The sequence below is a fragment of the Xenopus laevis genome, chromosome 5S (genome assembly GCF_017654675.1).
Source record: "Xenopus laevis strain J_2021 chromosome 5S, Xenopus_laevis_v10.1, whole genome shotgun sequence".
In the NCBI taxonomy this organism is placed as follows: domain Eukaryota; kingdom Metazoa; phylum Chordata; class Amphibia; order Anura; family Pipidae; genus Xenopus; species Xenopus laevis.
Genome location: NC_054380.1, coordinates 3,454,122 through 3,474,246, shown reverse-complemented (window position 1 = coordinate 3,474,246; position 20,125 = coordinate 3,454,122). Strand labels below are relative to the sequence as shown.

At 39.3% G+C, this 20,125-nt stretch overlaps 1 protein-coding gene across 1 annotated transcript; it reads left to right on the top strand.

Moving 5' to 3' along the window:
* Window positions 1–1,117: 1,117 nt before the first annotated feature.
* Window positions 1,118–16,085, top strand: snrpb2.S (small nuclear ribonucleoprotein polypeptide B S homeolog). The gene is made up of 7 exons (NM_001091991.1): window positions 1,118–1,144; window positions 7,120–7,203; window positions 8,798–8,970; window positions 10,862–11,002; window positions 12,885–12,929; window positions 14,303–14,391; window positions 15,766–16,085. Exons 2-7 carry the CDS (start codon window positions 7,140–7,142, stop codon window positions 15,923–15,925), a joined length of 672 nt encoding a protein of 223 aa, NP_001085460.1. The 5' UTR covers window positions 1,118–1,144; window positions 7,120–7,139; the 3' UTR covers window positions 15,926–16,085.
* The last annotated feature ends 4,040 nt before the right edge of the window (window positions 16,086–20,125 follow it).

The following is a 20,125-nucleotide window of genomic DNA, read 5'->3' as shown; positions in this document are numbered from 1 at the left end:
AAAAATGTATCTAATATAGTTAGTCAGGCGAAGTATTGAAGTCGAAGTTTTTTTAAAGAGACAGTACTTCGATTATCGAATGGTCGAACGATTTTTACTTCGAATCGAAGATCGAAGTCGTAGTAGCCTATTCGATGGTCGAAGTATCCAAAAACTACTTCGAATTTCGAATTTTTTAACTTTGAAAATTTCCTCGATTTCACTTCTACCCTTGATAAATCTGCCCCTTAGTGTGGTCTTGTTGCACTTAAAGGGATACCTTTTTTTTTTTTATCAAAACACATCAGTTAATAGCGCTGCTCCAGCACAATTCTGCACTGAAATCCATTTCTCAAAAGAGCAAAAAGATTTTTTTTTTATATTTAATTTTGAAATCTGACATGGGGCTAGACATATTGTCAGTTTCCCAGCTGCCCCAGTCATGTCACTTCAATCACTCTTTACTGCTGTACTGCAAGTTGGACTGATATCACCCCTCCCCCCAGCAGCCTAACAACAGAACAATGGGAAGGTAACCAGATAGCAGCTCCCTAACACAAGATAACAGCTGCCTGGTAGATCTAAGAACAGCACTCAATAGTAAAATCCAGGTCCCACTGAGACACATTCAGTTACATTGAGTAGGAGAAACAACAGGCTGCCAGAAAGCAGTTCCATCCTAAAGTGCTGGCTCTTTCTGAAATCACATGACCAGGCAAAATGAGCTGAGATGCACCTACACACCAATATTACAACTAAATACACTTGTTGGTCTTGCTAAGAACAAAAGGTGAGAACTCTACTCTGAGAAGCCAAATAGAGTTGATAATCAGATGAGAATTAGTTTCTCAGTTCCCTGGCACATCTGTGACTGAGGTGGCGGTGAACTAACACAAAAGAAATGTCTTTATTTTATGTTTTCTAATGTTTTCTAACAAACGTAAGAGTTTTCAGCCGGTGAAACGCACGTTGTGCGCAGCTGAAACGCACGTTGTGAACTAGCCGCCCGCAGAGTTACGTCGCCACAGCTGGATACTCCCGACCGTCGGTTACGTCTTGCGTCACTGCGCTTACGTGTATTAGTGACGCCAGTCTCGCGTGGCGGCGGGATTTTCTGTAACACGTCTGGTGGAAGGATCTTGTAATTAACAGCTTTGCGGGAAGTGTAAGTAGCGGTCGGAGACTGTGAGCAGAGTTAGGAAAACCGAGCCTCTGTTGGGCGGCGCGCATTTACTTGGATGCGAGGGTGTAATGTGATTTTATCTAGTCCCCACGCGGCGGAATGACACAGGATGTAGTGGGAGCGTTGTATGTACTTGTACCTGATCACGTGGAACAGCAGAGACGCGGCGGGATTCACTGAGTGATGTTCTTCATTCAGTTTCCCTACGGTGTAACTTGCTTTTGCTATAAACGTGTCCCTGGTTTTCCCTCAGGGTCTGATTCCTTTCAGCTCCTTACTGTGTGTCTGGGGTAGTGATAAGATACACACGTCACGTGACTGGCACCCATTCATTAAAGGGGAACTCCACACAAACATAACTTGAGCTTTTTAAAAAGTAAACATAATTTCAAGCGATTTTGCAATATACATCGATTAAAAAATACTCAGATTTTTCATGATTTTCAATGGTTTCTGGCAGTTCCCTAAGCCCAGCCCCCTGCTCTCCTGCTGATCTGTCTGACTACTTTGCTGAGCTCACTGACTACTGTTACTTTGTATCAACAGCCATCTGTCCTCAGCCTGTATCCTCCAAACCCCACAATTCCCTGCACACGTGATTTCAATAAAGAACATCCCAGTGCAATGCATTGTGGGTGATGTAGTTCTTACATGCTGTCTGTAAACTGTGGAGAAGTTGTTACAATTTGTAACATTAGTGTTTAGTCCAAAAGATGCAGAAAGAGAAGAACTGTTGGATTGGAAGCCGGAGTTCCCCTTTAATTCACTTTCCTCCCCCGCCCCAAACACTTGAAATAAACGATAATAACAATCCTGGTCACTAGCAAAGCCAGGGAATTGTATTTTTCTAACAAATTTCCCTAATGTTGAGGTGTTTTCTATTTGTATATTTCATATTTATTGTAAAATCAGCCTCTTCCTCACAAATCATCTTCACTTAGCTGCACTGCTGAAAATGTATATATATATATATGTGCTCTAGAATCAAAATGCGTTATCCATTTATTTGGATCCATGCAGCTTGCGCTTCAGTTGCTAATTCTGTACGGATGTGAATCACAGTTGGGGTTGGGGCTACTAATTTAAATTGGGCTACTAATTTAAAGCTCAGGTGGGTTTCAAAAGTAGAAACTAGCCAAGGTTTTGAGCTACCTTTTGGGCCTCTGTCTGCTTTGTAGTTTGGAAACCAGCCACATTTTTTCTTGCCCTAATGCATGTTGGGTAATGTAGTTTTTGTTGAACAATTTGCCGAGTTGAATGTAAGACTACAATACCCAGCATTCAATGGGACTGACTTGTGTAGAAGTCGGGAGTTAACAGATTTTGGCCTCTGTAGCCCTGACTCTGCTGACCACCAAAATGTCTATAGAGGTTGAGCTGTTTTACTAATATTTATTGAAATTGTATATGAATTAGGGCCTTATGGGGCCCCTATACCCCCTTGGCCCCCCCTCTGTAGTTACGTCCTCGATGACGGGCGAATTTGTCCCGTTTTGCTTCATTGAAAAATTTGGGAAACTGGAAATTTGAAAAAAGACGTATTTTCAGATATCTATTTAGAAAATGTCCCCTTATAGCAGCAACGTGTATAGAAGTTTGGCTCCGGAAACCGCGCAGTAGCTTCGCCAAGTCTACTTCAGTGTCGCCTATAAACAAATGGTCCACTGGAGAACAATTAGTTGAAAGTAGGTTTTTTTCTTTGTTTTATTTATAAATGGTCCGAAACATGTAGTGGTGTGCATCTCAAATAAAACAAAAAAAATTACTTTCAACTAATTGCTCTACAGTGGACCATTTGTTTATATTTTCACATATATTCATTTATTTTTTTTAGACTATTTTTTTCACTGCACATATTGTGCTATTTTTTGGCTACTTTTGAAGTGGCTCTTGGTTAGTTTTGGACTGGTTTTGTAGCTGATTTTGGCTAGTTTTGGACTGGTTTTGTAGCTGACTTTGGTTAGTTTTGGACTGGTTTTGTAGCTGACTTTGGTTAGTTTTGGACTGGTTTTGTAGCTGACTTTGGTTAGTTTTGGGCTGGTTTTGTAGCTGATTTTGGCTAGTTTTGGACTGGTTTTGTAGCTGACTTTGGCTAGTTTTGGACTGGTTTTGTAGCTGACTTTGGTTAGTTTTGGACTGGTTTTGTAGCTGACTTTGGTTAGTTTTGGACTGGTTTTGTAGCTGACTTTGGCTAGTTTTGGACTGGTTTTGTAGCTGACTTTGGTTAGTTTTGGACTGGTTTTGTAGCTGACTTTGGTTAGTTTTGGACTGGTTTTGTAGCTGACTGGCTAGTTTTGGACTGGTTTTGTAGCTGACTGGCTAGTTTTGGACTGGTTTTGTAGCTGACTGGCTAGTTTTGGACTGGTTTTGTAGCTGACTGGCTAGTTTTGGACTGGTTTTGTAGCTGACTTTGGTTAGTTTTGGACTGGTTTTGTAGCTGACTTTGGCTAGTTTTGGACTGGTTTTGTAACTGACTGGCTAGTTTTGGGCTGGTTTTGTAGCTGACTTTGGCTAGTTTTGGACTGGTTTAGTAGCTGACTTTCGTTAGTTTTGGACTGGTTTTGTAGCTGACTGGCTAGTTTTGGGCTGGTTTTGTAGCTGACTTTGGCTAGTTTTGGGCTGGTTTTGTAGCTGACTTTGGCTAGTTTTGGACTGGTTTTGTAACTGACTGGCTAGTTTTGGACTGGTTTAGTAGCTGACTTTCGTTAGTTTTGGACTGGTTTTGTAGCTGACTGGCTAGTTTTGGGCTGGTTTTGTAACTGACTGGCTAGTTTTGGACTGGTTTTGTAGCTGACTTTGGTTAGTTTTGGACTGGTTTTGTAACTGACTGGCTAGTTTTGGACTGGTTTTGTAGCTGACTTTGGTTAGTTTTGGACTGGTTTTGTAGCTGACTTTGGTTAGTTTTGGACTGGTTTTGTAGCTGACTTTGGCTAGTTTTGGACTGGTTTTGTAACTGACTGGCTAGTTTTGGGCTGGTTTTGTAGCTGACTTTGGCTAGTTTTGGACTGGTTTTGTAGCTGACTTTGGTTAGTTTTGGACTGGTTTTGTAGCTGACTTTGGCTAGTTTTGGGCTGGTTTTGTAACTGACTGGCTAGTTTTGGGCTGGTTTTGTAGCTGACTTTGGCTAGTTTTGGACTGGTTTAGTAGCTGACTTTCGTTAGTTTTGGACTGGTTTTGTAGCTGACTGGCTAGTTTTGGGCTGGTTTTGTAGCTGACTTTGGCTAGTTTTGGGCTGGTTTTGTAGCTGACTTTGGCTAGTTTTGGGCTGGTTTTGTAGCTGACTTTGGCTAGTTTTGGACTGGTTTTGTAACTGACTGGCTAGTTTTGGACTGGTTTAGTAGCTGACTTTCGTTAGTTTTGGACTGGTTTTGTAGCTGACTGGCTAGTTTTGGGCTGGTTTTGTAGCTGACTTTGGCTAGTTTTGGGCTGGTTTTGTAGCTGACTTTGGCTAGTTTTGGACTGGTTTTGTAGCTGACTTTGGCTAGTTTTGGGCTGGTTTTGTAGCTGACTTTGGCTAGTTTTGGACTGGTTTAGTAGCTGACTGGCTAGTTTTGGGCTGGTTTTGTAGCTGACTGGCTAGTTTTGGGCTGGTTTTGTAGCTGACTTTGGCTAGTTTTGGGCTGGTTTTGTAGCTGACTTTGGCTAGTTTTGGGCTGGTTTTGTAGCTGACTTTGGCTAGTTTTGGACTGGTTTTGTAACTGACTGGCTAGTTTTGGACTGGTTTAGTAGCTGACTTTCGTTAGTTTTGGACTGGTTTTGTAGCTGACTGGCTAGTTTTGGGCTGGTTTTGTAGCTGACTTTGGCTAGTTTTGGGCTGGTTTTGTAGCTGACTTTGGCTAGTTTTGGCTGGTTTTGTAGCTGACTTTGGCTAGTTTTGGGCTGGTTTTGTAGCTGACTTTGGCTAGTTTTGGACTGGTTTTGTAGCTGACTTTGGCTAGTTTTGGGCTGGTTTTGTAGCTGACTTTGGCTAGTTTTGGACTGGTTTAGTAGCTGACTGGCTAGTTTTGGGCTGGTTTTGTAGCTGACTGGCTAGTTTTGGGCTGGTTTTGTAGCTGACGTTGGCTGGTTTTGAAAATTAGACCTGGCAACCCTTATCCCACTCTTATCCAAAATTCTATCAGGTCCTTGCAGTATGCCAGGCTTTTGGAGATTCATATTATTTAGTCTGGCTGTTGCTATGCACTAGGCTAGTGGAATCCTCTGTTTGAATAATATTTGAGATACAATTGTTTTCCAGATATTGTTCAGGTTCAAAGACTCCCAACTAACCCCCAAGAATGACAGTGGCCCAGTCCTGGATTACTTTTTGTTAACCCCATTTCCTTTTCCTTAATGCAGGTATGGGACCCGTTATACAGAATACTTTCCAGATAATAGATCTTTTTTTTAATTTGGATCTTCATACCTTAAGTCTACTAGAAAATCACATAAACATGAAATAAAGCCAATAGGCTGGTTTTGCTTCCAATAAGGATTAATTATATCTTAGTTGGGATCAAGTACAAGCGACTGTTTTATTATTACTGGTATGAGACCTGTTATCCAGAATGCTCAGGACCTGGGGTTTTCCACATAAGGTATGAAGATCCAAATTATGAAAAGATCCATTAAGTCTACTAGAAAATCATGTAAACATGAAATAAAACCAATAGGCTGGTTTTGCTTCCAATAAGGATTAATTATATCTTAGTTGGGATCAAGTACGAGTTACTGTTTTATTATTACAGAGAAAAAGGAAATCATTTTTAAAAAATGTGGATTATCTGGAAAAAATGGAGTCCATAGGAGACAGCCTTTCTGTAATTCAGAGCTTTCTTGATAATGGGTTTCCGGATAATGGATCCCATCCCTGTACAGAGAAAAATAAATCCGTTTTTTTTAAATGTGGATTATTTGAATTATCTGGATAAGATGAAGTCTATGGGAGACAGCCTTTCCGTAATACAGAGCTTTCTTGATAACGGGTTTTCAGATCATGGATCCCATACCTGTAGCTTGAAATAAGTTGTGAAAATGTGTAGAGGTGACCATTTTCAGCTTAAAGGAACAGTCCAGTATAAAAATAAAAACTGGGTAAACAGGCTGTGCAAAATAAAAAATGTATCTAATATAGTTAGTTAGGCAAAAATGTAATGTATAAAGACTGGAGTGAGTGGATGTGTAACATAATAGCCAGAACACTACTTCCTGCTTTTCAGCTCTCTAACTCGGAGTTAGTCAGTGACTATAAGGGGGGCCAACATGGGACATAACTGTTCAGTGAGTTTGTAATTGATCCTCAGCATTCAGCTCAGATTTAAAAGCAACAGTTATGACCCCCTAAAGTCACTGATTGGTTACTGCCTGGTAACCAATCAGTGGAAAGCAAGAGAGCTGAAAAGCAGGAAGTAGTGTTCTGGCTATTATGTTACACATCCAGTCACTCCAGTCTTTATACATTACATTTTTGCCTAACTAACTATATTAGATACATTGTTTATTTTGCACAGCCTATTTATTTACCCAGTTTTTATTTTATACTGAACTGTTCCTTTAATGGCAATGCATGGCATAGAGTTTGCCTGTGACCTTGTTTTGCACATATAAATCACAATGGATTTTCCTTTATTCTCATGGCAGAACATTCCACGGCTGCAACATGCTGGATTCTCACTAAACCAATTTCACTGCTTTCAGACTGAATACAGCCCATGTCTGTGTTGTGCGTAGTTTATAGGGTAAACTTATCAACATCCGTCCTTATTGCTTCAGTGACACCAGTATGTAATCAAAGTACAGTGAAAACCAAACAACATTCCCATATTTGCAGAAGTGAAAAACATGAAGTAAAGAAAAAAAAATGTTTCCGCTTATAATAATAACAGTATATTAACAATATTACAGCACTGAGTAATGAGTACCGAGTAATGTTATTTTTTTCTCTCTCTAATGTTTTATTTTATTTTACATCTCTTAAGTATTTAGCATATTACAAGCCATGGATATTCGGCCGAATCACACTGTCTACATCAACAACCTCTGTGATAAAGTTAAGAAACCAGGTAAGCGTGAAGGATGTTGTGCTTCTGTACCAGCCCAAGGCAACCACAGCCCTTTAGCAGTAAAGATCTGTGTCTCCAAAGATGCCCCAGTAGCTCCCCATCTTCTTTTCTGCTGATTCACTGATTCACATGCTCTGTGCTGCTGTCACTTACTGAGCTTAGGGAGCCACTCACAATATACAGTACACATAGAATAGAAATGTCACAATATAAGGCTGATTAGTAATTAATACAGTTCCCGTCAGCCATCTTCTTTTCTTCGGAAGCAGACCTTCGTTTTCGCGCATGCGCAGTTTGAGTAATTATGCCCTAACAACTGCACATGTGCCGAAAGTCACTTAATGTTTTAGGTTGTTCGGGAGCGGAAAATTACAACTGCGCATGCGCCGAAAACGAAGGTCTGCTTCCGAAGTTTAACGAAGAAAAGAACATGGCTGCAGGGGACAGAATCTGCACTGAGGGATAAGTAGAGACTTAGGGAGGGACGGGGGTCTACAAAGGGTAGGGGGTACGGGTTTGTTTCTCCTTTAATAAAGAAAGGGATCAGCCTGTTCTGCCTCACTACTTTGTAGGCCAAATAAGACAAAAATCCTCTTTGCTTAGTCACCTTATTAATCCCTGTTATACACATAATTGCTCCCTGTGCTAAATATCCCACTTTTGTTTTCAATATTAAGGGGCAGATTTATTAAGGGTCGGATTGAAAATTCCAATTTTCTCGAATTTTTTTTATGGTCAAAACTCTCAATTTGGAATTGTGAATTATCCAAACTCCATTCAAATTTTAATTTCGAGATTTATCACACTCTGGCCCTTTAAAAATTCGAATTCGACTATCCGCCACCTAAAACCTGCCGAGTTCACGTATAAGTCAATGGCAGAGGTCCAGGGACCAATCTGAAGATGTTACTAACCATTTCGGAGGAAAAGAAACTCCAGTCAAATTCGATTTGAGTTTTCAAGTCGGTAACATTTTTAGCTATTCCATTTTTTTAAAATCAATTACCCCTGCAATCGAATTTCGAATATATTCGAAATTAATAGAGTTTCCAAAAACTCGCATGAATTGGAAATGCGACCTTTAATAAACGTGCCTCTAAATGTAATATTTATTACAGACATTTATTTTCAGTTAATTACCGTATATACTGGAGTATAAGCCGTCCCGAGTATAAGCCGAGGTACCTAATTTTACCTCCAAAACTGGGAAAGCTTATTGACTCGAGTATAAGCCTAGGGTGAGAAATGCAGCAGCTTCTGGTAAGTTTCAATCAAAAAATTGAGGGTTTCTGCTCCCATTAGAGGTGCCGGCGTCTCGTTTTTGGATGCCGGCGACCATTCTTGGACGCCGGCGAATATTCTTGGAGACTATTCTTGGACGCCGACGACTATTCTTGGACGCCGGCGACTATTCTTGGGCGCCGGTGACTATTCTTGGGCGCCGGCGACCGTTTTTGCGCTTGACCCGAGTATAAGCCGAGGTAGCGGTTTTCAGCATATTTTGGGGGCTGAAAAACTCGGCTTATACTCGAGTATATACGGTACATGTATATTTTTGCTGTAACGTCATTGTTTTGTTCTTTTGTACATTCAGAGCTGAAGCGATCGTTGTATGCGCTCTTCTCACAGTTTGGCCACGTGGTTGACATTGTGGCTTTAAAGACCATGAAAATGAGAGGACAAGCGTTTGTGATATTCAAAGAGTTAAGTTCTGCTACAAACGCTCTCCGGCAGTTACAGGGCTTCCCTTTTTATAGTAAACCAATGGTAAGTTATTCCTTGTCACAGTATTTCTCATGATAAATTCCTTTTTCATGACTCCGTTTTAATCATCTAATTAACATTTTGAAAATAAGTTTCATTGTTCACTGTAATAAAAAAGCAGTACTTGTTCTTTTTGGTAACTAAGCTACATGAGTCCATATTGGTGATGCACCGAATCCGCTATTTTGGACTGAATCCTTCGCTAAAGATTCGCTGAATACCGAATCCTAATTTGCATATGCAAATTAGGGGTGGGAAGGGGAAAACATTTACTTGTTTTTTTTTTTACAAAAAGTCACGCGATTTCCCTCCCCACCCCTAATTTGCATATGCAAATTCGGATTCGGTCGAATCCTGCTGAAAACGGCCGAATCCTGGATTTGGTGCATCCCTAGTGTCAACACAATCCCATTGGGTTTAATGCTAGAAGAAACTTTCTAAATATAATGAAAAATTCTGTACCGTTTCTGAAATAATAAAGTTTATGTTCACTATTCCTCTCTCAGCGTCTGTTTCTCTTCATTCTCTCTTCATGCAGCAGTTGGGTGTCAGATATTCACTGACAGTTAGATCCAATATATCTTATAGGGGGGCTCCTTTCCTAGCAGATGTATTAGAGCTCACTCAAATAACTGATTCCAGTACAAACAAAATAACTGCCTTTTGCACAAATCCTGCATGTAGAGAGACATGATGTCTGCTGAGTTTAATAGAGTGACCTCTAATTCATCTTCTAGGCAAAAGGAGCCCCCCTATAAGATATATTGGATGTAACTGTCAGTGAATATCTGACACCCAACTGCTGCATGAAGACAGAATGAAGAGAAACAGATGCTGAGAGAGGAATAGTGAAGATAAACTTGATTTCAGAAACAGTACAGAATTTTAAATTGATTGTATTTAGAAAGTTTCTTATTTCAGTATGATGGCGCTTATATTTCATTTTCGTGATAGTTCCCCTTTAATTTTTTTTTTTTTTTTTAATAATACTTTAGCAGACTTACAGTTTATCCAAATGATGGCAAGACCCCTTATCTGAAAAGCCCCGGGTCCCAAACATTGTAGCTAATTTATTATAACCAGATTTATTAAACTAGGGCCACATGCAGGTGTGGATAACATTGCTCCCCTGGATTCTGTCTCCCACAGATTAAACCTGCTCAATATAACAAAGTGACACAATGTAACAAGGACATATGAGGCTTACATTGCCAACCTTCTGCTTCTGTTATAAGTAGGGATGCACCGAATCCACTATTTTGGATTCGGCCGAACCCCCGAATCGTTCGCAAAAGATTTGGCCGAATACCGAACCAAATCCGAACCCTAATTTGCATGTGTAAAGTAGGGTTGGGAGGTCACACAATTTCCCTCCCCACCCCTAATTTACATATGCAAATTAGGATTCGGTTCAGCCAGGCAGAAGGATTTGGCCAAATCCTGCTGAAAACGGCAGAAGGATTTGGCCAAATCCTGCTGAAAACGGCAGAATCCCAAACCGAATCCTGGATTCGGTGCATCCCTAGTTATAAGGGCGCAAAATGAAAGTTATAATGAAAATCGCAGACGGGGTGGCACTTGGAGCGATTCGTTTTCCAAATTTGCCAGAAGTTTTCTCGTGATGCGACTTCGGCAAACAAAGCTCTGAGTGCCTTCCCGCCAGCAATTTTCATTATAGCCGGCGGAAGTCAGTTCGGGGAGATTAGTCACCCCGAAAAAGAGGAGGAGATTTGTGCCGGATGACTAATCTCCCCGAATATGCCCGTGTGTCTCTGCCCTTAGTTTTCAGCAGGATCTGTAAGATACCAACATGTATTGTACTGTAATAATCAATTACACGGAGTGATCCTTGGAGACCTATTTGCTCTAGTTATGTTTGTATTCTCATTTCTAGCGCATCCAGTATGCAAAGTCCGACTCTGATGTTGTACTGAAGATGAAGGGCACATTTGCTGATAAAGAGAAGAAGAAAGAGAAGAAGAAGGCCAAAGCTCAAGAACAAGCAGCTAATGCTGCAAATAAAAAGTCTGCTCCGGTAAGATAATGAATATGATACAAAGTTCTCCTTGATCTTGACCGTTTAAGGAGAGTCAACTCTTTGCATATTTGCGGGTCCAAAATGACCCCCCGCTTTATCAGTTTTATCACCTGGTCATATTTATAATATACATATATTAGGGATGCACCAAATCCAGGATTTGGTTCGGAATTTGTTCCAGTTCTTCTGCCAGGCCAAACTGAACCCAAATCCTAATTTGCATATGCAAATTAGGGGCGTAAGGGAAACCTCAAGTAAAAGATGTTTTCCCATTCCCACCCCTAATTTGCATATGCAAATTGGGTCTGTTATTCAGCCAAAGGATTCGGGTGTTCAGGCAAATCCAAAATATGGATTTGGTGCATCCCTAATATATATATAGATAACTATATTTATATATAGATATATAGATGTATAGATATATAGATATATATATCGATATATATATCGATATATATATAGAGATATATATAGATAGAGATAGATAGAGAGAGAGAGAGAGAGAGAGAGAGAGAGAGAGAGCGAGACATAGAGAGACATAGAGAGAGAGACATAGAGAGAGAGACATAGAGAGAGAGAGACATATCTATCTATCTATCATCTATCTATCTATCTATGTATCTATCTATCATCTATCTATCATCTATCTATCATCTATCTATCATCTATCTATTATCTATCATCTATCTATCATCTATCTATCATCTATCTATCATCTATCTATCATCTATCTATCATCTATCTATCATCTATCTATCATCTATCTATCATCTATCTATCATCTATCTATCATCTATCTATCATCTATCTATCATCTATCTATCATCTATCTATCATCTATCTATCATCTATCTATCATCTATCTATCATCTATCTATCATCTATCTATCATCTATCTATCATCTATCTATCATCTATCTATCATCTATCTATCATCTATCTATCATCTATCTATCATCTATCTATCATCTATCTATCATCTATCTATCTATCTATCTATCTATCTATACATATACAAAAACTGGTGCACTCAAAGACTCTGTCACTGCCCTGGTGCTGGTCAACAATATAAATATCAAAATCGCCAAAACACCGCACTCATAGGACTTTGTATAGTGCAAAGAAACTGTTTTTTTTCGACGTTTTGGCTCACAACTCAAGCCGTCATCAAAAAGAAAAAAAAAAAAAATATATATAGTGAATAAAGTACCCCCTCTTGTAAAATATAAGGATATTATAAGTTACCAAGGAGTTTCATGACCATATAAAAGTACGAGGCCGAAGGCCGAGTGTTTTTATACAGGTCATGGAACTCCGAGGTAACTTCTAATATCCTCATATTTTACAACTGGGGGTACTTTATTTATTATAATACACAAGTTTCAGTGAGTCATGTGACAGAAATGACATCAGAACTCACCGTTTATAACTGATGACATCAGAACTCACCGTTTATAAGGATATAATTTACAGGATATTCATGGCTTTTGTGTATTATATATATATATATATATATATATATATATATATATATATATATATATATATACTGTTTTTCCTTTGAAACAGATTTGGGGGAAAGGAGAAAAAGTTTCCTATAATCCAAAATGGATTTACATAAAAGACATGAACCAGTTTATATGTGCTCTATAAATAAATTATGATCATTTTTATTCAATTTTCAACTGACCTCCCAAATTAACTTGTCAATTTCTCGTTATTTGTAATATTTCTAACTTAATACTTTTTCAGATTATTTAATATCACCTCTGCTACGACTGGTGATTGAGGAAACCAAGTAGGTGGTGGGCAGCTGACTAATTAGACTACATTGCACCTTATTTTGTATTAACTATGAATTTTGTTTTTTTCATTTCAGGCTTCAAATGCAAATAATGCCCCAGCAGCATCCCAGAATACACAGGTGAATTTATTTTCTGAGGCTTCAATTATTATAAATACACATCCTTTGTGCGTATTCCTTCTTCTTTCCTTGGAGTTCAACTTTGAACTTTATTTATTTAAAGGAGAAGGAAAGCTACGGAGGGATTTTATTGCCAATAGATTAGCTGCAATAGTGCAAGCTAGAATGCTATATTTATTCTGTAGAATGTTTTACCATACCTGAGTAAAAAGAGAAGGGAGGGGGGGGGGGGAGAGGAGCAAACTGAGCATGCTCTTGCCCAGGGCAATAAGGTTTAAGCTGAATGCAGGAAGTCTGATACAGAAGCCCATGTGTACACAATAGAAGGAAAGAAATGCAGTGTTTCTTTTGTCAGGGGACTCAGAGAAGCACTACTTTGGGGGTTTACTGGTATATTTAGATGGACCTTTCTGATAAGGCTTACTTAGTTTTAACCTTTCCTTCTCCTTTAAAATGCCATTCATTTGGATTACACTGCACTACAGTTTTGCAGATGGTTATACACAACATATTTTTAGCCTTACCTTTGTAAACCTTTTATGTTTCCAACCCACTGATATAAAAGAGGTTTGCTGATATACTGTGACACCGCTTAATTCCTTCAGCTCTTGAATTCGGTTGGCTGAGTTTGCCGGGGGAAGTGGTGGGCAACATGAAGGAATGGGCTGATTTAAAGCTACTAGGAGAATGGGAGAAGATGTGACCATAACCTAGGATTGAGTTAGAGAAACAGAAGAGGAAGAAAGCATTTGATGCTGCTTAAAATATTATGGGAGGAAGGAGTCAATGAAAAAGTGACAGTATTGGGCATTAGGAAATCGCCAAACGAGCGGATCTCTCCCCGATATGCCCGCCTTGAGGTGGGCAATATCGGGTTAATCCGATCGTGGGCCCTAGGGCCCAACAATCGGATCCTAATGAATAGTAATGGGCGGTCGGATCACGGGACAGAATCAACAAATAGATGCGGCCGCGATCCGACGGGATTTTTCGTCCGATCCGACTTTCGGCCAGATCTCGATCGGGGAAGCCCGTCGGGGGGCCCCATACACGGGCCAATAAGCTGCCGACACGGTCTATTGGGCGCCCTGAGTTGCATTCTCTATGGATCTTGGGCAACATATAGGAGGTGTCTATTTTGAGGGATTCTGGCACCAAGTGCACTAGGTTTGTATGTGTTGCTGGAAATGCTTTGATTAGGTTTTTGAGTTCTTTGATACAGGCCTCTGTGGGGTCACTGTCTAATCAAGTGTAGTGGTTTGGGTTAGACAATATTCTGTGGGCCTTTGTGATATTATGAGGTTTGATATTTGATAAATGATGGTAACAATAATTTGAACAACAAACCTTATCTATTGTTTCTTTTCCTTTAGGTGCAGGACAACCCTCCAAATTACATTCTCTTTCTTAATAACTTGCCTGAGGAGACCAACGAGATGATGCTTTCCATGTTATTCAACCAGTAAGTCCATTACTTCTATTTACTTTTATAACCAACCCATTAATAGTAAAGGCACAGGAACAACACTCCAATAAACGGCCTTTGATGTCAATTTTAGTTGTTTTGAGCTTGTCGCAGAAAAACCCATTCTAATCATTCCTAACTGAAATGTATTTATCAAATGTTGAACTCTAACTTTTACCCCTTCATAAGTATGCTTCTAAAAATCACATAGGATTGAATAGAAATTGGGCCAGTTTTTAGGTGGTGAGCTCTAATCTCACATTCTGAGAAATCTGCCCCCCCCCCCGCCGTGTCAATTGGTCAATCCCAACATTTGTCAACTATTGCCCTATAGGCTTCAGTCAAATTAACGGGCAGATTTATCAAGGGTCGAATTAAAGTTTCAAATCTTTTTATGACCAAAACAGTCAAATTTGTCTTGGCAATTGTTAAAATTCGATTAGTTTTTTAAACTTTTTTGAATTAGATTTTCGAGATTTATCATACTCAGGCCCTTTAAGAATCAAATTAGACTATTCGCCACCTAAAATCATCAATTTGGAGTGGTTTGCAGCCCCCCTGAACTTTTTTTTGGAGGAAAAACTGTAATCGAGTTTTCAAGAATCTAATTCGATTCGAGTTTTCGGGGCCCTTCTACTTAGCTCGAGTGAAGGAATAGAAGAAAAAATACTTCGAATATTGAATGGTCGAATATGGCTACTTCGACCATCGAATTGGCTACTTCGACTACTACTACGACTTCGAATCGAACGATTCGAACTAAAAATCGTTCAACCATTCGATAGTCGAAGTCTCTTTAAAAAATTCTTCGACCCCCTAGTTCGCCACCTAAAACTTACCGAGGCCAATGTAAGCCTATGGGGAAGGTCCCCATAGGCTTTGCTATCTTTTTTAGGTTGAAGAAAAATCGTTCGATCGATGGATTAAAATCCTTCGAATCGTTCAATTTTAGGAATAGCGCTAAATCCTTCGACTTCGATATTCGAAGTCGAAGGATTTCAATTCGGCAGTCGAATATCGAGGGTTAATTAACCCTCGATATTCGACCCTAGGTAAATCTGCCCCTTCGTGTCGATCCTATTCACCCGAGTTGACAGTTTTTTTTTTTTGTTTTTTTTTTAATAAATTTCGATTTTCCACTGAATTTCCACCGGCTCCGATTGCAGCTGGATGGACTCCAATGAGAATGACCCATTAAGTTGTAGACCAAATCTTATGGCAGTTAGAGCAGTTTCTTTAAAGACTGTCGTTGAAAATCAGCGTTTTTTTTGTAGAAGCGTTTGAAAATATTTTTTATAACCAGTTCCATGTGTGATGTAAATTATACATTTTTGAGCTTCATTTTCATTCTTTTTCTTACTTCCTTTACAGATTTCCTGGCTTCAAAGAAGTGCGTTTGGTCCCTGGCAGGCACGACATCGCATTTGTGGAGTTTGAAAATGAAACGGAGGCAGGATCGGCTCGAGATGCACTTCAGGGATTTAAAATTACGCCTTCTCATGCCATGAAAATTACATACGCTAAAAAATAGAAGGAAATCACTGACGGACTTATTTATGTTTTGGTTCTGTCCCCACGACTTTTTACAGGTGAAGATAACAAGGTTGTTTTATTTGTTTTTGGTTTTTTTTTAGACTCTCGCAATAAAAGCCACGTTGCAGTTTTTTAAAAAAATTAATAAAAAAAAAAAATGAGTGTCTTTATCTGTTTAATACTAGGGATGCACCAAATCCACTATTTTGGATTAGGCCGAACCCCTGAATCTTTTGTGAAAGATTTGGCCGAACCGAATCCTAATTTGCATATGCAAATTATGTGTGGGAAGGTGAAAATTTTTTTACTTCCTTGTTTTGTGACAAAAAGTCACTCAATTTCCCTCCCTGCCCCTAATTTGCATATGCAAATTTGTCTTCAGTTCAGCCGGGTAGAAGGATTTGGCCAAATCCTGCTGAAAAAGGCCGAATCCTGGATTGGGTGCATCCATGTTTTATATATAATAGTGCAGAGATGTGTATATGCTGTCTGTTGACTTGCCCTTGACTCACCCTCATCTGACCAAGTCTGCAGTTTAATGGTCTCTATGGGGTCAAACTATCACTTTCAGGGGGTTATCTATCAAAATCCTAAACTTTTTCACTATTTTGTAAAAACCGCTCCGACCAAATCTGCGCTGAGTTTTCAGACTATTTATCAATACATTTTCCCGAAAAAATTTTGTGCGTGAAAAGACCCGATAAAATAGTGAAAAAAACCCTGAATATTTACACTTTTTTTTTGGATTTGGCACCGAAAACTGCGACTTTTTCGGATTATCACCTAAAAACGAAGAAATCTTTGGATCATTGAACGAAAACCATCGCAGATCAGGATTTCTACCTTTTGTAAATTGGATATCGGCCATTGACTTCTACATGAACTCGGCAGGTCTGAGATGGAGAACATTTTTATTCTGACACTTGATACTATTGGGGTTTAACAAATCACAAAAAGTTGTTTTTCTATGACAAATTGTGTTTTCCCCTTTAAAAGTCCAACCAGAAAAATCGAACTTAATAAATAACCCCCTCAGTGTGAGATTGGGGCCCTTTCAGATAGTGATCGGGTAAACTGTCAAGTCATGCAAGACTGCGACTGACTAAGCTTGTTGGAGTTTTCTTTGCTATCACAATTTGATAACATGATGTCACAAATACAAACTTATTATTTTTTGTCTCAACTTTACTGTGCTACATTATTTTTGAGTGCAAATGCTGAACAGAAGCAAATAAAAAAAGCACCGCTTGTGTGATTTTGGTAGAGGAAAGATTCTTATCCATCCCTCCAAAGCCCAGGTCTGTTTAGGGATATAGGCATCTTACCATAAAACTGGAAGAGAAAGTAACAAATTCCCCTGAGTACTCTTGCTTATATACATTTAAAGGGATACTGTCATGGAAAAAAAAAAATGTTCTCAATTAATCAGTTAATAATCAGAATTCTGCACTGAAATCCATTTCTCAAAAGAGCAAACTGATTTTTTTATATTCAATTTTGAAATCTGACATGGGGCTAGACCTATTGTCAATTTCCCAGATGCCCCAATTCATGTGATAAATTTCAATCACTCTTTACTGCTGTACTGCAAGTTGGACTGATATCACCCCCTCCCTTTTCCCCCCAGCAGCCAAACAAAAGAACAATGGGAAGGTAACCAGATAACAGCTCCTTAACAGCTGCCTGGTAGATCTAAGAACAAAACTCAATAGTAAAATCCAGGTCCCACTGAGACACATTCAGTTACATTGAGAAGGAAAAACAGCAGCCTGCCAGAAAGCATTTCTCTCCTAAAGTGCAGGCAGAAGTCACATGACCAGGGGCAGCTGGGAAATTCAGGTACAAGAGGGGGGTTGTGGGTGCACTCCTAAGGCCATATAAAAAATATTTAAATACAATAATCCCCTGTCTAAAAAGAGAAAAACAGGGTTTTTTGTTACAAAGTTATGATCATAAAATTGGTAAGCCGCCATACCACGTCAAGGTAAACCCCATACGGCGGTCCCTAACCTGTTTACCTGTGATCAAAATTTAAAACCTTGGTTTCAATCTGGACTAGATCCTCCCCCGCCACCTGCATATGCGGCTTTTGAAGGGGAGACTGCCCAGACCAACGCCCAATTAAAAAAAAAAATGTGATTGTGAAGAGACTATAATGAAGGAAAAGTAAAGTTGTATATATAAGTGCACACTTGTGTGTGAGTATAAGTACAGGTGTGAGTATAGATTTAGAGGGAGATGAAAAAGGAAAAGCTAAATGTGGAGTGTGATAGGTGTAATGTGTGTGGGTCTGTGCAAGTGTTACCTAGTGATAAGTGCAGCAAATATAATGAGTGTCTCACAGGCGTTGGTAATAAAAAGGCCAAAGCCTCCCCAGCCGCTAGCATTTGTGGCTTTTAAGGGAGAAAAATTGCCCAAACCAAGGATTAATTAAAAACCACAAGGACATAGGGCCACCGTTAATTTAAGGGGGTGGGTATGAGGGTGCACTAACCACATGAAGCTTAGCCACAGCTTCCGGCTACATTTCAGGTAGCGGCTGGGGAGGCTTTGGCCTTTTTATTACCAACGCCTGTGAGACACCCATTATATTTGCTGCACTTATCACTAGGTAACACTTGCACAGACCCACACACATTACACCTATCACACTCCACATTTAGCTTTTCCTTTTTCATCTCCCTCTAAATCTATACTCACACCTGTACTTATACTCACACACATACACACACAAGTGTGCACTTATATATACAACTTTACTTTTCCTTCATTATAGTCTCTTCACAATCACATTTTTTTTTTTTTAATTGGGCGTTGGTCTGGGCAGTCTCCCCTTCAAAAGCCGCATATGCAGGTGGCGGGGGAGGATCTAGTCCAGATTGAAACCAAGGTTTTAAATTTTGATCACAGGTAAACAGGTTAGGGACCGCCGTATGGGGTTTACCTTGACGTGGTATGGCGGCTTACCAATTTTATGATCATAACTTTGTAACAAAAAAACCTGTTTTTCTCTTTTTAGACAGGGGATCATTGTATTTAAATATTTTTTATATGGCCTTAGGAGTGCACCCACAACCCCCCTCTTGCAGCTGGGAAATTGACAAAATGTCTAGCCCCATGTCAGATTTCAAAATTGAATATAAAAAAATCTGTTTGCTCTTTTGAGAAATGGATTTCAGTGCAGAAATCTGCTGGAGTTTAACTATTAACATGTTTTCTGGTGACAGGATTCCTTTAAAGAATGACATTAATAGAAGTTGTGCTCAGTTGTCCAGGAGAAAAGGTGACTGCGAAATACACTTTGTATGTGGTAGCAACTGTTGGGTGCACATCCAATTCTGAATTGTAGAGATTTAATGAACTGGTATCGCTTTAGCTGTTCTTGTTTAGTATTCTGCACACAGGATACTACCTATAAATCCATTTTTCAAGAGAGCAAACTATTTCTTAAATTTAACATGGGCCTAGACATGTTCTTAGTTTGCCAGGTTCCCTCAGCCATGTGACTTATTCTCTGATAAACGTTTGTCACCTATTACTGCTGAGCTGCAAGTTTGATTGATATTACCCCTCCTTTTCCACTGCAGCAGCAGATCGGAACAATGGGAAGGTAGAAAGATAACAACTCCAACACCTGCGTTGCTGAAAGCGCTCCCCACCTAGTGCCAGACATGACAATAGCACTCAGTAGTAAAACACTCAAACCCAACCGCAGAAGGAGCGGTAGAAACAATTGCTTATCTGAAAGCTCAGGATCTGTCCAATGAGCTGAAAAAATGTATTGGTTCAAGAATAAAAATGGTAGAAAGAATTACTTGCAATGCATACTATATCATTTAGTAATAAAAGCTATACCATAAAAATCATGACATAATATTTTTAACTTAAAGAAGGACAACTACTGAGGAAGTTTTTTGCCAATAGATTAGCCACAACAATGCAAGCTAGAATGCTATATTTATTCCGTAGAATGCTTTACTATACCAGTGTAAACCGCTCTAGAAGCTCTTACTGTTTGTTTAGGATACCAGCCAGAATGGCTCACAACTGTATTTGTCCTCCTTCTCTGTAGGATTTGCTTGGTAAGTGTTTACTGTTTTTTTCCAATTAGATGAACTGTCTCTCACTAAAGCCGAAGATGATTACAATGCTCCCAACTAGATTTATTAACATCAAAAAAAGGAGAGCTGGTTTAGGT

What these genes read in the sequence shown, in the direction of transcription:
- snrpb2.S (NM_001091991.1), top strand. Translation starts at nt 7,140, where the DNA reads ATGGATATTCGGCCGAATCACACTGTCTACATCAACAACCTCTGTGAT. An exon ending in TGATAAAGTTAAGAAACCAG is followed by an intron (nt 7,204 to 8,797) that starts GTAAGCGTGAAG and finishes TTGTACATTCAG; the next exon opens with AGCTGAAGCGATCGTTGTAT. An exon ending in CAAATAAAAAGTCTGCTCCG is followed by an intron (nt 11,003 to 12,884) that starts GTAAGATAATGA and finishes TTTTCATTTCAG; the next exon opens with GCTTCAAATGCAAATAATGC.